Below are 16,605 nucleotides of genomic sequence, written 5' to 3'. Positions count from 1 at the left end.
ATCACTGATATCCAGGTCTCTTTTGAGAGGTCTCAGGCCTAAACAGCCACAGAAGAGTCTTCTTTGACTGCAAAAATAACCACGTCTGCAAAAGTGCAGGGCAGAATGGGGCTCAGCTGTCCCTCATCCAGTGAGCCTCCTCTAGAGACCAGACCCTGAGCTAGGGGGGAGAAGCCTGCTTCTCTCTTCTTGGAGCACCCCTGCCTGCTCTGCTGGCCTGCTCTGCTGGGATTCAGGGACAGGCTATCAGAGAGGCCCTTGCAACTTGCCAAGTTCTGTCCCCTGCCTGACACTGAAGTGAGATGCCCACTCCCAGGGAGAGTGCATGCCTGGCTGAGCCTTAAATTGTCTCCGGACATAGACAGCCACCTCCTGCCTGTCCCTGGATGGAGGTTGGGCTAAGTTTCCAGCCAATCCGGGAAGCAGGCAGCAGGCCTCCCTCTGCTGCTGAGAGGGCAGCTTTGGGACTAGGGATTAGGGCTCTGGGTGTGTCCCGGGTTCAGGCTGGCCTTCCCAGAGCAGGCATGGGGCATGCCCACCTTTCTCACTGAGGACTCTGAGTCCCTGTCCCCCTCTGGGTCTCAGTCTCCCCATCTTTACATGGAAGATTCTGATTGGACGAGATGATCTTGAGGTTCTCGATGCTGAGACCTCAGGGGGGAGCCTGACCTGGGAGACCCTGGCAGCAGGGGCAGTGTCTGCTCCACGCACAGCTGAGTCCTCAGCGGGGCCTCTCAGTAAATATTTATTGCCTGGGTCCATGACCTTTTTTCTCTTTTGCTCCTTCCTGCTATAGGCATGGCTCTGGACATTCCCTGGTGTCTTGGGCGTGTGCCCACCTAGGGGTCACCTGTCCCTCCATGGGCAGCTGGCTGCACGAAGGAAAATAAAATGATGCCAGCTTTTCCCATGAGATCTGGAGCTGGGGTGACCTCACTGGATACCATTTCTGCTAGACATTCCTTCTCATTTAGAGCCAGCAGACAACGTGTCTCTGAAACAACTTTTCAGGCAGTTAGCCAGCACCGGCCTCTGCCAGGAAAGGTATTCAGAGGTATATTTGACAAAGCCCCTGTCCTCAGGGAATGTAAGACTGAGTGGGGGAAATGAGACCAGAAAGCCACCAGCTGTCACTTGTCTGGATGCTGCCGGTGCCATGCTGGTGCAAGAACCAGAGAGGGAGGCGAAGCAATGAGTTGGCGCAGGACGGAGGACCGAAGAATATTCTGATGGGTCATCTAACAATGAGAAGCTTGCATTTCCTCGTTTGTAACAGGGAGGGGAGAGGAACCTTCCGCCTGCTGGGAGCTCCGGGGTGTCAGGTGCTTCTCAGATACTCACTCGTCTGACGCTTGTTTTTCTGTTATGGCCACCGAGACACTGAAAGGTTGAGTAACTTTCCCAAGGTCACACAGCCAGTCTATGGCAGACGTAGGGTTGGAACTCAGGTCCACTTAATTCAAAGCCTGTACTGGCCTCTATGTGTTTCTGGAGAACTCGGGTGGTAATAACAGGGGTTTTAGAAAGCTGAGTATGTAGAAATATAAAGCCCTGAGACTTTGAGGCTAATCCCGAAGAAGGCTCCTGAGGACTGCTGTGTCAAGCAGGTGTCTCTGAGGAGGCAGAGTGCCCAGAGAGCCTGGGTCCACCATCTGGGCAGGGGCTGCCTTTTACAAGGTGACTCTCTCCTGTGGGGGAAGCTTAAGACCCGTTGGGAGGTCGTCAACCAGACTGGGGGCTTCCCAGGCGGCTCAGTGAGTAAAGAATCTGCCTGCAGTGCAGGAGACACAGGAGACACGGGTTCGATCCCTGGGTCAGGAAGATCTCCTGGAGGAGGGCATGGCAACGCATTCCAGTATTCTTGCCTAGAGAATCCTAAGGACAGAGGAGGTTGGCAGACTACAGTCCATGGGCTCACAAAGAGTCAGACGTGACTGAAGTGACTGAGCGTGCACACGTGTGCACAGCCAGTCTGGACTCCAGACCCCTTGTGGTCCAGGGAGAGAGAGAAGGAGGCAGGAGCCTGATCCGAGATTCAAGCAAGGAACTCTGGTGAGGAGCTGGAAGCAGGGTTTAGGCCTCAGATCTACAGATGAACAGTCTGGTGACTCTGGCTAAACCTTTGAGAACCAGAGCCCCAGAGGGCATTGCTGAAGGAAACTTAGAAGTCATCTCAGTGGAAGGCCCCCAGTGAATCAGGGGTCAACCTAGAAATCCATGTATTTCTCTTCCTTTCCCATTGCCCTGGGTCTCTGCATTCCAAGTCTCAGTTTCTCCCACCTGTGAAATGAGGGGGTTGAATGGGAAATTTTCTACTACCATTTAGGTTTTGACATTCTGCACTGAGTGAGTACCCGGGAAATCCCCCGAAGTACCTGAGAAATCAGGTCAGACAGCAGACAGGCTGAGCACCCAGCCATCAGTGCACAGGCCTAACCTCTGTGGGCTGCAGGACCATCCACCAGGTGGGTCTTGGGTGAGAGGAGGCCTGAGAATGGCGAGGGCAACAGAGGCTGGTCTCTGGATGGGACGGTGCTAGCACTCGTCCAAAAAGGATTAACCAGGCAGTGATTAAAGGTGCAGACCCTAGAGCCAGAGGTTTGAATCTTGGCTCTGACATAGTCAGGTTTGGGCAATGCCATCAGCCTGTCTGGGTCTTCATTCCTCATCTGCAAAAAGGATATGATTAAAATAGTAGAGTTGTTAAAAGGACCAAATAAAGTCATGCATGTAATGTGTTTCACAGAGTGTTCAAGATGTTAGCTAGTGTTATTTTATTCTTTTTTAATATATACAGAATGGGATACTCAGAGATCAGACACTGAGTTTGCAGCAAGGCTTGGAGACCGGTAGGGTAGTGAGAGCCAGATACCAGCTTAAATCTTGACTTCACGGCAACCTTGGACTAGTGACTTAGTCTCCCTCAGCTGCTTCATCTATAAAATGGGGCCAAATAAAACCCCTCACCTGTTGTTGTGCAGACTCAGTGACAACTTGTCAAGACGAGCCTCTTCTGCAGGGTTACTCATACATGGGGCTTTCCCTCCCCCTCCCTGGAAACGTTATAGAGGAGGGGACTAAATCTGTAGTTTTGCCAGAAAGCAAAGAAGGGAGCTTTAGACCCGTGAGCAGGGCCTCAGCCCCATCACTGGGTCCTGTCCCATCTGACCCAGGGCTGAGAGAGGAGAAACAGGGTCCCCCATACGGCTCTCTGCCCAGGTCCCTCTAGGAGGGCTGGCAGGTGTCCCCGGCTCTGTGGGTCCTGGGGTTCACTTCGTGGTCAGAGGAAGGCATTCCTGTGTCAAGGCATCACATACCCTCCTCGGGAGGGGTGGGGAGGGGCTGTGCCCTGAGCCTGTGAGAGAGGCATGTTCTGGCCACCGTGAGCCTCCAGAGGACCTGTGATTATTGTTCCTCTGAGGGGCGTTGGCTGAACCTGCTCTTCAGCCCCGGGAGGATCGTCATTCCAGGCCTGGCAGGTTCCATTAATCACCTTCTTGTCTGTTTTGATCCCCACTGAGAGAGAGAGAGGGCTCCTGCTTTGGGCTGAATCACACCTTTTCAGCGAGAGAGCTGAGCCATCAGTTTGGAGCAGGAGGGCTGGGCAGGGTCAGGGGTAAGGCTAAATCCCTGGTCTCACCAGGTTTTGGAGCACCGTGGCCCACCCTGGCTCTCTCCCTGATGCTGACACCTGCGAAGGGAGATGCAGGCCCACTTCCCCACCTGAAGAAAACAAAGGCCAAGAAAGCCCTGACTCAGAACTTTCCTTTCTGGTATTGCAGAATCAGCAAAAGGGTTTCCAGGACAACCTCAACTCACCTCTCCCCAGCCCCTGGCCTATCCCACCAAGCCCTTCAGGCTGTTGTGGGCAGAGGGAAGCTCCCGGGAGGCCATTCACGGCCACCCATGGCCTCCTTGGTAAGTGGAAACTGGAAGCCTGAGTCCTGGGTCCACCATTCTCAGCCCTGGAAACTCTCTATTCTGGGCTTCTGAGAGGCCAGCTCAAGGCCCTTTACTTTTGGCTCGAGAAGGAAATGGCAACCCACTCCAGTATTCTTGCCCGGAGAATCTCGTGGACAGAGGAGCCTGTTGGGCTGCAGTCCATGGGGTGGCAAAGAGTTGGACATGACCGAGTGACTAGGCATGAAGGTGAGGCCTCCTCTGGTGGGCTTCCTAAGTGGACCCTGAGTCTCAGGCACATCCCAGGCTCCTTGGCAGGGACCCTGGCCTCAGGCCCTAGGTCATATCCTCTACGTGGCCTCTTGGTCAAACATGCACAAGCTGAGTCAGGCATCACGTGGTTGTGGGACTAGAAAGAGCTCAGTATTACAAGACTTCCTTTTTGGAACTGGCTATGCCTCTGAGGCTGCTGCTGTAATGAAATCATTAAATCCATGGGTCAGGCTGACCTAGGGCTTCTCAACCTGGACACAATTGACCTTCTGGGCTGGAGGATTCTTGGTGGCAGGGGCTGTCCTGTGCACTGTAGGGTATTCAGCAGTATCTCTGGTCTCTGTCCTCCAGATACCAGTAGTATCCCTTTGGTGTGATGAACAAAATATCTCCAGACACTATGAAGTGTCCCTTGGGAAGCAGAATAGCCCCTGGCTGAGAACCTCTAGATTCATCTATGGTGACAGAGTTGGAATTATTGTTATATTAGGGGAATGGGGGATATGGACGGCAATTGACCAGGAAAAGGTACAATGAGATTTATAGGAAGTTGGAAATGTTCTGAGTGGTGGCTTAAAGTTTCATAGCTGAGGATCCCACATTAAGATCCCCACAACTAGATCCCACATTAAGCCTGATGCTTATAATTTGTCTATTTTGCTGTAGGAAAAAATATGCCTAAAGAATGAGCCTAGTCTGATTCAGGTCAATGTATGGCAAAAACCACTACAGGATTGTAAAGTAATTAGCCTCCAATTAAAATAAATAAATTAATTAAAAAAAAAAAAAAAAAAGAATGAGCCTAGCGTCAGACAGATCCAGACTTGGGTTTCAGTCCTGACTCTGCCCTTAAGGCTTAGTTTCCTTCTCTGTAAAATGAGGATAAGAGTAGGGTCAACCTTCCTGGGCCACTGCAAAGATTAAACAAGGTGTGCGTGCTTAGTTGCTAAGCCATGTCTCATTCTTTGAGAACCCATGGACTGTAGCCGAGGAGGCTCCTCTGTCCATGGGATTTCCCAGGCAAGAATACTAGAGTGGGTTGCCATCTGCTTCTCTAGGGGATCTTCCCCACCCAGGGATCGAAAACAAGTCTCCTGCATTGGCAGGAGAATGGATCCTTTACCACTGAGCCACCAGGAAAGCCCCTTAAACAAGGCAGTCATTATACAATTCTTAGCCCAGTGCCTGCATATGGCGAGGGATCTGAGGGTGTTAGCTCTTACCAGGTGTGGGTCCCCTTGCCCTTTCTCCACCTCCTGTTCCCCAGCTGTGTCAGACGGTCCCTAAGGTCCCTTTCCACCGTGACTGTATCTGATGGTCTTGGAGCCACTTTTTTTCTCAGCCTAAACACCTTCAAGGTCATTGATTCTACAGGACCTTGCTGGAAGCAATGGAGTAGATGAAGTGCCAAGAAGCACACAGAACATCTCAGTCAGACTTTTTCGAAATAGGATGAAGGGAGGCGGAGGGTCACTTTGCCCCTTCCTTCCCTCTGCAGAGGCTCCCTGGCAGGCAGGTGCAGCTCAGTCCCCGTTCTAACATTGGGTGGGGCTGATGGGAGTGAGTTCCCTAAGCGGAGAGGTGAGACAGAATTCAGTTGTCAAAGGGTAGTCTCAAGGAGAACACAGTTCCCTCTGAATCATCCCTTTTGTTAAGGATTGAAAAAAAAAAAAAAGGCCCCTTCCCCCAGAGGCACAACCCACCCTGGAGAACGGAGGTAACTGAGCTTGTGGGAAACATACGTGCAGCTGGCACCAGTCAGAGGGTGGGGAAGGGAGGAGAGAAGAGAGTGCCACTGTCCAACCCCTTGGAAGGTGTATAAAAGGCATCCACTGCGGAGGAGAGCCACAGTCCTCTGCCAGACCCAGCCAAGCTCCTGCTGCACCTGCTCTCTGCCCATCTCACTCTCACCATGAGCTGTCGCCTGCAGAGTTCCTCCGCCAGCTACGGAGGTGGTTTCGGGGCTGGCTCTTGCCAGCTTGGAGGAGGTCGCAGTATCTCTACCTGCTCAACCCGGTTTGTCTCTGGGGGATCTGCTGGGGGCTTTGGGGGTGGTGTGAGCTGCGGCTTCGGTGGAGGGGCTGGTAGTGGCTATGGGGGTGGCTTTGGAGGCAGCTACGGAGGTGGCTTCGGAGGTGGCTTTGGAGGTGGCTTTGGTGGGGGTTTTGGTGGAGGCTTCAGTGACTTCGGTGGTGGAGATGGCGGCCTCCTCTCCGGAAACGAGAAGATCACCATGCAGAATCTCAACGACCGCCTGGCCTCCTACCTGGAGAAGGTGCGTGCGCTGGAGGAGGCCAACGCCGACCTGGAGGTGAAGATCCGAGACTGGCACCTGAAGCAGACCCCGACCAGCCCGGAGCGTGACTACAGTCCCTACTTCAAGACCATAGATGAACTCCGGGAAAAGGTGAGCCCTTGTAGGTTGAGCAGGGTTCTCTTGCGAGCAGGGCAGAGACTCGATGGCCACGAAATGCACGGTCTCCAGGGACCAGCAGATGCAGGGTGGATGGAGTTCTCACCCTTCCTTTGGGTGAAAATCTAGGCTTTTACTGCCTATCAAGCCTCTCTTTTGTGTTCCAACACCTCTCTGCATGGTCTTTCTCATGCTACGCATTTTCTCTCATAATTCATTTTTATTATTCTTACTCATGCCAACTTTTTTTTTTTTTTTTTTTTTTTTTACTGCTTTCCAAACAGTTATGTTGTTAGCGACTTGATCTCTATAATCCTAACCCACTGGGTTATTTGGAAACCGTGACAGCTTTAAAAGCCACTAAGAATGGATAAAATCAACAGAGAAAGGAATACATGTTCATTCATTGGTCTGGGAACACTGGTTTGTTTTGTAGGGGCCCCCTTTAAACTGGTGTTCTCAACTGGCCTCAAGCAGGTAGGGGAGATGCAGGCAGTGTTCTCTCACTCTGTGAGGCCAGCTTGTTGGAACAGAAATCCACCTGCCTGGGCTGGGTCCCAGCTATGTGGGGTGGATTTTAAGTGCTTTGGAACACAAAAGTTGAGACAGGAAATTCAAATGGATGGGGATATTTATTGAAATTCCACTCTGCTCAGTGGGGAGGCCAACTCCAGTGAAGTTATGAACTGTAGGGAGCGAGGCTGATTCTTTCCTGATTTTTAAAAATTAGGTAATTAATTAGGCAGGTCCCAGTTGCAGCACAGGGGAATTTTAAATTGTGACTTATGGGATCCAGTTCCCCGACCAGGGATTGAACCCAACTTCCCCTGGGAGCTCGGATTCCTAACCACTGGACCACCAGGGAAGTCCCCTCTCCTGATCTTAAGGAGAAGGAAGGGGCTCATGACAGTGACCTTATGAGATTGCTAGTGTGGCTGTGGAGAATGACTGACCACAGACATCCCTGATGGGGTGGCTTCCCTGCAATGCACGTACAGATCACCATGACCAGACACAGAACTCTGGAGTGACAGAATGAACTGGGGGGACCTATCTCATCCTTCACTTTACAGAGAGGAACTGAGGCCCAAAGAGAAGTGCCTTGTCCCAGCCCACAGGGGCAGGGAGCAGGCAGAGCTGCACGGCCACCCATTCAGCCCATGTTTTCTCAGTCCTCCTCCCCGAGCTCGTGGACCCTCCAGTGGTCACCTTCTCTATTTTGCAGATCTTGGCGGCCACCATTGACAACAACCGGATCATCCTGGAGATTGACAATGCCCGGCTGGCTGCCGATGACTTCAGGCTCAAGTGAGTTTTATTTCCCTCCTCCCGCTTTCTCAGCAGTTCTCGTTTTAGACGAATGTTCCTCTGATCAATGTAATCCTAGCATCCCAGGAGTAAAGGTCTTGGGGAAGGAGCAGAGTTCAGAGGAGGGTAGGGGTGTCTCCAGTTTCATTTCTTTCCCTTTCTCTCTCTCTCCCTCTGTTTCTTTCATTTTTTTTTTTTTTTAAATTTGAGCAGAGAAAGGTTTATTGCAGAGCCAAGCAAGGACTATGTGTGACTTCTGCTCAAAACCTTCAATTCCTAATACCATTTCTGTGTTGTTTTTCATTAAAAAAAATATTAGGTATGAGAACGAGCTGACCCTGCGCCAGAGTGTGGAGGCTGACATCAATGGCCTGCGCAGGGTGCTGGACGAGCTGACCCTGACCAAGACTGATCTGGAGATGCAGATTGAGAGCCTGAACGAGGAGCTGGCCTACCTGAAGAAGAACCACGAGGAGGTGAGAGGGGGAGCTGGGCCTGCTGTGGCTGAATCACCTCCAGCAAGAATGGGGAGCCCTCTGCTGAGGTCAGACTCAGCTCTCCACAGTGGAACCTCGAAGCACTTTCTGGAACATTCTGGTAGCATTCAGAGCCGAGGAAAGGCAGGCTGAGGAGTTTCACGCATCTTCCTTTCCCATCCTCACAGGAGATGAAGGAGTTCAGCAACCAGCTGGCTGGCCAGGTCAACGTGGAGATGGACGCAGCACCAGGCATTGACCTGACCCGCGTGCTGGCAGAGATGAGGGAGCAGTACGAGGCCATGGCAGAGAAGAACCGCCGGGATGCCGAGGAATGGTTCCACAGCAAGGTACCTGGCTGTCTCATCCAGCCAAGCCAGAGGGTCCCTGGGCCATCCAGCTGGGCTCCTCCGTCACCTCCGCCCTGCTTGAATTCCAGAGCGCCGAGCTGAGCAAGGAGGTGTCTTCCAGCACAGCCATGATCCAGACCAGCAAGACGGAGATCACCGAGCTCAGGCGCACGCTCCAGGGCCTGGAGATCGAGCTGCAGTCCCAGCTGAGCATGGTACACTGGCTGCCCTCTGCCCTGTGGCTGCCCCTTCGAGGCGCCTCCCCCAGGCCTGGCATCCCTCAGACCTTCTCCTCTGCTGTCCAACCAGAAAGCCGGGCTGGAGAGCACGCTGGCGGAGACGGAATGCCGCTACGCCCTGCAGCTGCAGCAGATCCAGGGTCTCATCAGCAGCATCGAGGCCCAGCTGAGCGAGCTCCGCAGTGAGATGGAGTGCCAGAACCAGGAGTACAAGATGCTGCTGGACATCAAGACGCGACTGGAACAGGAGATCGCCACCTACCGCAGCCTGCTGGAGGGCCAGGATGCCAAGTAGGTCCCGCAGGAAAGGGACTGGGGGACTCTGTGCTTTCAGAACAGGCAGGGTCTTAGGGATCCTGTCTGGCAGGGGAGGGCATCTGTCTGCACTCTAACAGCTTGGACCAAAATCCAGGACCAGAGCTTCTTCCTTGTCCCCTGGCATCAGACTGTGGGGGCGTTTCCCTTAACCTTCTCATCTGGGCTTCTGGATTAGACTTGGCAGGGCTAGGGACCATGGAGAAAATATCTCATGCTGGAAAAGTATGAGCTTGGATTCAGGACAGCCCAACAAATCTGTTAATCTAGAGACTGAACTGCCTTCAGACTATTTGCAGGGGCCAGGCCATCCTTGTAGGCTCAAGGGAAGGGTAGAGGGTCCAGTGAAACAAAAGGAGGACAAAATTCCCAGCAAATGCTCAGCAACATCTTCTGAGGCTTCACAGACAGACAGACAGACAGGACAGGTCTGGGTTCACCTGATGCTGCTGCCCTGTGGCCTGGGGGCACAGCTGGGAAAAGAGCCCAACTCAGGGGCTCCAAGGGCTCCTGAGAGGCTCCAGGTGAGGACAGGTAAGCGGCCGCTCTTGGTTGCCTCCCGTTCACCGCTGCCTCTCTCCTCTCTCCCAGGTTGATCGGTTTCACCACAGGAGGTAAGAAAATAACCCAGCGGGAGAGGCGATCAGGCTCCTATTCATCGGCCTGGGGTGGGGGTAGGGGGCAGGCAGGAGGCAGGGCTGGGCTCCCCCATGTAGGGAGGGGGATGGGGCTGGAGCAGCGGTGGTCACCTGCTCCTCCGTTTTCCTTGCTGCCCCACAGACGAATGGGGCTGTTATGGAGAGAGTCCCTCTGACAGTAACATAGAATCCCTATCACCTACCCTCGCCCCCGACCTCCTGACCTCTTTGGAGTTTGGGGCCCTCCTGTGGGGGGCCGGGCTGGCCTGAGGTGGGTCTCCTGCAGCCTGAAGGTCTTTTGCCTCCTTCTTTTTCCAGGAACCTCCGGCAGCAACTCTGGTCGCCGAGTTCCAGAAAACAGTAGGCCTTAATTCTGCCAGGCGGTCCCTCCCTCTGTCTTCAGCACCCAGAGGAGGAGAGAGCTGATGGCTCCCTGCAGGAGTGAGGGAGGCATTGCAAGGGGCCTCGGCCACTCTGCGCCCGGCCACTGCCCTTCCTGAGGGAGGCCGCTCCCTGCCCTGCCCTGCCCCCACCCCCAGGTCTGCTTCCTCTCCTCCCTGACCTGGCTCCTTTCTGATTCCTCTGCTTCTCCACTGAAAAAAAAAAAACAACCTAATTCAATAAAATTTCCCAGCTTCTTGCAAACATATTTTTGATTCTGGCCTGGTTTCTGGGGGTGGCGCCTGCCAAGGCCCTGGCTGGGGATGGTGGGGGTGGGGGGCAGGTGTGGTCTGGCTGAGTGGCCCACCCTGAGGAGGTTCGGCCCAGAGAGCTCTGAGCTGGGAAGGACACAAGGCACCCGGGCCGACCGTCAGCCACAGGAGGGATGCTGACAGACACAGGGACACAGGTGGTTCGTGGGTGATGGCATCCTGTAAACGTGGAGTTGCGGGGACGCTTGGGCCAGTTCAGTACCCTATAGGACATCTGGTAATAAGGAAGTGATGGGGTTCTGGTAAAGTCAGGTGATGGCGTGATGCGGGAAGAAGTATGCAGGGTTTGGGGCAGGGTGCAAGGGGCTAGGGCTGATGTAGGGAGAAGGAGACCGAGGACAAGCACTCCATCTCCAACTACTGCCTCATTGCTTCCCACAGAGAGAGCTTCCTTTGAGATTATGGGTGCCCAGGCCTGAAGTCCCCCCACCTCTTGGCTCGCCCCAAGTTCCTGCCATTCCAAGTCACAACTCAAGGAGGGACCTCAGTCCGTGCTGATACTGACCCTCCTCCCCCTGCTTCTCTGGTTGTCCCGGCTCAGACGAGCAGCCTCCACTGGCTGCACTTACCTCCTTCCTGGGACTGGTCGCCTGGATTCTGATGTAGGCGCTCTTCTCTTTCTCTTCTTCACCCCTCTGCCCCTTGGGGCATCTGGAACACATCTGCAGTCGCAGTGTGTCCTGCTGACTCTCCAGAGAGGCCCCTCCTCTCTGTTCCTGTCTCACATGCCCAAATGAGTTGGCCATCGCCTCGTTGGATGCACCTGATGAAGGCGCACCCCTCCTTCTCCCAATTCTGGGCCTTTCTGCTCCTCCATCCCAGAGGACCCGGAGACCCAAACCATGGGCCTGGGAGTCCTCTTGGTTCCCTCTTCCCTTCACCTCCTTCACAAGTCCATCCCTGCTTTACTTGTAATGTTCTCATCCCCTGTCTGGTCTTAACTTGCTGGGCAGGTTGCTTTGGCCTCCCTGCCTCTGGTTTGAGCTCCCCCTTCATCCATGCTCCACACACCAGCTGGGGCGATTGCTGGAAATGAAAAGCCCTCCTGGCTCAGAGACGCTGCAAGAGCTCCCCGTGGGTCACTGAGGAAAGCCTAGACTCTTCACCAGCCAAGAGGTCACCTGGCTCTGGCCTCTTCTGGCCTCTCTCTGACCTTGAAATCCACACTAGCCTCCCCCCTGTTCACCTGGAGGTCCTGCCACTCCAAACTGCTCTCAGTGACCCAGCCATGTGGCTGGACCTCTCGGGCCCTTGTTCAGTGAGGGATCTCGGTCTAATCTGATCTTCCACCTCTGTGCTCTATTATTAGAGACCAGGTGGCCCTAGTGGTAAAGAACCCCCTTGCCAGTGCAGGAGACATAAGAGACGTGGGTTCCATCCCTGGGTCAGGAAGATCCCCTGGAGAAGAGCGTGGCAACCCACTGGAGTGCGAAATTCCATGGACAGAGGAGCCTGGTGGGCTACAGTCCATAGGATCGCAAAGAGTCAGACACGACTGAAATGACTTAGCATGACATGACCAGGTTTTTTATTCAACATTCTGATGGGGATGGCCACCCCCTCCTCTGCGGTGCAGGGAGAGAGTGGGGTGTACTCAGGTGTTAGCGCATCTGCACCCCCCCTCCACCCCGCCCCGGAGTTGACTGTTGACTGCGTGTGCTGAGGGGGCAGGCTGTGTCCAGCCAACTGCTGGGGCTTGGCCAATGCTTCCTGAAGGGAGAGACCAGTGAATGAACTGGGGGAACGCCCCTTAGATGCTGTCTGAGTTTTGTCGTGAGGTTGTAGGCCAGAAGGTACAGGTGCTCGGCACTCTTGCCAACTGCCCGTTCTCTGCTCTCTCTTCATTTTCTCCCTCACCTCCCCTCCTCCTATAGTCACTGCTCTCATTCATCAGCGTCTTCCTCCTCCTTCACCCCGAGCCTGTCTGAGCTCCGGCCAGTTGGTTTAGTCCACAGTGGTCATTCAGAGGTGACCCGCCCAGCTGGTTAAGCCAGGGGAAATCTGTGGCTGTCCACTCATCCCAGATCCCACTCCCACCCCCCCGCCCCACACTGTGGAATGAGGTGTGGTTCCGTTCTCTTCCACACACCCAGAGCTGTCCTAGGAGCTCAGACATCAAAGAGGAAGAGGACATTACCTCCACTCCCAAAACTTGGCTACTTTTTTTTGTTAATTTATTCCATCAGCAGCTGCTTATGAAGTGCACCATGTACCAGATGCTATACTGGATCCAGCAGAGAGAAAGATACACACATATTTCCATCTTCAAAGCTTAGTTCCGGGTTCAGCTTCTGCCACAGATCTCCGCTCTTTCCCCACCACTGCCAGCCTCCCGGGTGTATCCCCAAGGCTCCCTGGACTGATGGACACCACAGTCCTTTCAGGAGAGCAGGCCGTGACGTCCACAGGCTCTGGAGCCACACTCTTCTGGCAGGCGTCCTGACTGTTGCCGGCTCCATGTGTAACCCTGGCCAAGTCACTTACCCCTGTGGGCTCACTTTCCTCCCTGCTCAGTACTCCCTCGGAAGCTATGAAAGTCAAATGCTTAGAACAGTCCCGGCAAGTAGTAAGTGCTCAATAAATTAAGCTTTGTCATCCTCTTCCCTTCAGGGCAGGGATGGTTTCCTCCTCCTCCTTCTCCTCCTAACTAGGATGTTATAGGAGCTCAGTAAATGTGCTGGATGGAGGAATGAGGGCTGAATGAAGATAGGCTTTGGGAGATAAAGAGGTAGGCAAGCATTCTGTCCTGCAGGCATGAGGAAGGGGCTTGGACCAGATGAGATACTCAGAGCTGAGCCCCATCGCTGGTGCAGGGGCCCCTGGGGTCCATATCCCAGGTTTGCTGGGCTTGGAGCAGCCCCTCTCCCCGAGACCCAGACCAAGGATGTATGGGGGCAGCCTCCTCCTTTCCTAAGCCAGTGCTGGGTGGTCTGGTGGGGTGTGGGGTTAGTTGTCCCTGTGAAACAGTGAAATGAGCTGGATGCTGGGCCTGGCAGGGGCTCTGGCCTGACCATTTCATCCAGACCCCAGGGAGGAGATTGAGAAGCTGGGCTCCATCCAAGGACCTCTGTGGCCAAATCAGAAATCCTGAGGAAGCTGAGAGGCAGGTCGGGGGAGGGGGCTTGAAGGGAGGGGGAGGGGTGTTAGTGTCAAAGCTGACTCGAGAGCCTTCCTGAGCTGGACAGGAATAGTCACCCCAGGGCTCTGGCCTGAGATGTGGGAGAGGCTTGGGGGTATAAGTGTGCTAAGCCCCTTCAGTTGTGTCTGAGTCTGTGTGACCCTATGGACTGTAACACGCCAGGCTCCTCTGTCCATGGGGATTCTCCAGGCAAGAATAGTGGAAAGATTTGCTGTGCCTTCCTCTAGGGGATTCCTGACCCAAGGATCGAACCTGCGTCTGTTACATCTACCTGCATTGGCAGACAGATTCTTTACCATTGAGATGTGGGAGAAGCTTGGGGGAGGGGAGGGCAATCTGCTCTTTGTATCCAGCACTCATTTCATCCCCTCAGTCATTTGCATGGGGTGACCACTCAAGGGAGGTCAGTTTTATCAGGCCTGCTTGGTCGATACTGCCCCTTCCAGGGATTAGTCAGGTGCCCACCTGTCCCATCGCTCCCCCAGGCTCACATCCTGCTTCCCAGAGCTGTGGCTGTGAGGAACAGCCCTATCCGTGGAGCCTGACTAACCTCTTTGTCAGTGATTGGCAGTGAACACAGTTAATACAAAAGATGCCAAAACAGAGAGGATGCTAAAAAAGGAGAAAGTAATAATGTGTCCAGCATTTGTCTAAGGCTCCTTTTTAACCTTTGTTTTGTTTCATCTTTACAAAAACCTGAGTTGGCCCAATTGTACCCATTTTATACCTCTGCAGACTGAGGCTCAGACTGGTTAAGGGACCTACTCAGCAGGGTAGCTGGGATCCATGTTCCAACATGCTTTCTGAGACTATGGCTGACCCTTTGTTAAAGTCAAGCACTCAGGTCTGGAATCTGGGGCAGAAGCCAAACTCTCACCTAAGCCCCAACACTTAGGGGTCAAAGATGTCTCGTGGAATGTGCCCGTGGCATGCCAGTGCCTCAGAGCTTGGAAAGGATGCACCTCCCCATGGTGGTGATGCACAAAGGTGGCTAATTGCTGCATGACTCTAGGCTGTACAGTCACATCCCCAGCAAGAGGTGCCTCCCTCTCCCAAAGGCTCTGCCCTGGGTGGAGGGACCAGTGCACTTTTGCCCTCCCTAATACCTCGCACTCCCTGATGGGGTTGTGCATCCTGCCTGGGCCCTGCAGGGGGCAGGCTCACTCCAGAAAGCTGGCCATGCCACTTTGGCCACTGGCTGGGACAGAGTGGAGGGGTCAGGGCACTTGACCTGATCCCAGCATGAGACCCTACCCATTCTCTACCCTTAGTGGAGCAGTTGGCCAGCAGGGCACGGCTGAGGGTAGCGCTGCAACCCCAAGACCCTTGGGTGCCTGTTGTCCTTCTGTTCGGGAGGGTAGCCTTGAGGCTCCACAGAAGACCCTGAATATGAGATGAGGGTGTCCAGGGCTTCCTAGCAAGGGGAATCTCACTTGAGGGAAGTGGGGGAAGAGATGTCATGGGAGGGCTGTGGTTCACGGAGTGTGATGATGCACTGTCCCAGCTTCCCCATGTCATTGACTGGTCCCTTCTTTCCTCCTGGCCTGGGTCAGTGCATCTTGGGATGGCTGGGACCTGCTGCCTGCTGGAAGGTGTTCCTGGGGCTGTTGAGGGCTGGAGTGGAGAAGGGTATGCAGGATGCCTCACTCTGAGCAGCTTGTTTCGGGGGAGGGCCTCTCACACTGCTGAGCACACACCAGACTTTTCATCCTCCTGCAGAGCTTGGGAAGGATCAGGTGGGTGGGCACCTGTTGGTGGGGGGAGGGTTCGGGGGAGTTGGCAAATAGCTGATATTCACACTTCTGGCCCATTTTTATGAACAACCATAATAACTCGGTGGCTTCTTTCATCTGAGGATCTCAGATGAGTTTGAAAGTAGAACCCCCAGTATAAAGCTTGGTTAATTACTGCCTGGAGCCCACAGTCTGTTTTGCAGACACGCTGTTAGCAGGAAGAGAGTGAGGCTGACTACACATCAGCCCCTGTAAATGCAGACGCTGGAATCCAATCAAACAGGGTGTTTGAAGAATTCGCTTTGTGGTCCAGTTAAGTGGTATCTGAATCAAGGGGACGCAGGAGACTGCAGTACCAGCATCTCTTCCATTGGGTTTGGCTCTGTGTCTCCCACAAACCACAGATTCTTTAAGGACTTCAGGGAGAGCAGTGACAGCTCTGGAATTCTCCATAAAAGCTGGGTGGGGGGAGTTAGGGACTGAGTGGATTTGAGCGAGAGGCTCTGGACTCTTCCAGACAGAAGCGGTCAGCCAGTGCAGCCGTGCAGGAAGAGCTGGCCCGTGGGCAAGATGGAAGTGGCCTGGGATGCGGAAGGCCGAGCTTGGTATGAGAGAACTGGAGAGGTATGGCTTAAGATCTGGGTCAGGGAGACTCTCTGAGCCTCCCAGAGGGCAAGAGCAGTTTGGAGCAGAGTCCTAGACAATTGTTAAAACCATATTCCAGGGCAAGAGAAAGTACTTTTGTATTTTGGGGGAGATGCAAGTTCCAACATGAGACCCTGTCCAGTGTCCAGCCCTCAGGGAGGCAGTAGGGCAGCAGGGAGTCTGAGGGCAGAGTTACAGCCCTGAGACCCCCTTGGGTGCCTTCTGTCCCTCTGTTTTGGGGGGCAGTCTTAAGGGTCCACAGAAGACCCTGAGTATGAGATGAGGGTGTCTGGGGCTGTTCCAGGGTGATTCTGGGCCTGGTAACAGGATTGGGTCCTGGCCCAGTGGGGATTCAGAATCATCCACAGAGCGGCATGTTGGGAAGTTGGGTGCCCAGGAGCCTGGCAGAGTCCTAAGTCTGGGGAGGAACCAAGAGTCACCTCGCCTACTCTCCTGAGGCCCC

The 16,605-nt window shown here is 54.1% G+C and overlaps 1 protein-coding gene across 1 annotated transcript; it reads left to right on the top strand.

The window, feature by feature from the left end:
* Window positions 1-6,026: 6,026 nt before the first annotated feature.
* Window positions 6,027-10,559, top strand: KRT13 (keratin 13). The gene is made up of 8 exons (XM_069543468.1): window positions 6,027-6,580; window positions 7,812-7,894; window positions 8,214-8,370; window positions 8,559-8,720; window positions 8,810-8,935; window positions 9,030-9,250; window positions 9,866-9,888; window positions 10,231-10,559. Exons 1-8 carry the CDS (start codon window positions 6,086-6,088, stop codon window positions 10,281-10,283), a joined length of 1,320 nt encoding a protein of 439 aa, XP_069399569.1. The 5' UTR covers window positions 6,027-6,085; the 3' UTR covers window positions 10,284-10,559.
* Window positions 10,560-16,605: the final 6,046 nt, after the last annotated feature.

Source organism: Ovis canadensis, chromosome 11 (assembly GCF_042477335.2).
Source record: "Ovis canadensis isolate MfBH-ARS-UI-01 breed Bighorn chromosome 11, ARS-UI_OviCan_v2, whole genome shotgun sequence".
NCBI lineage: Eukaryota > Metazoa > Chordata > Mammalia > Artiodactyla > Bovidae > Ovis > Ovis canadensis.
The sequence above is the reverse complement of the archived record's forward strand: the minus strand, read 5'-3'. Positions and strand labels throughout refer to the sequence as shown.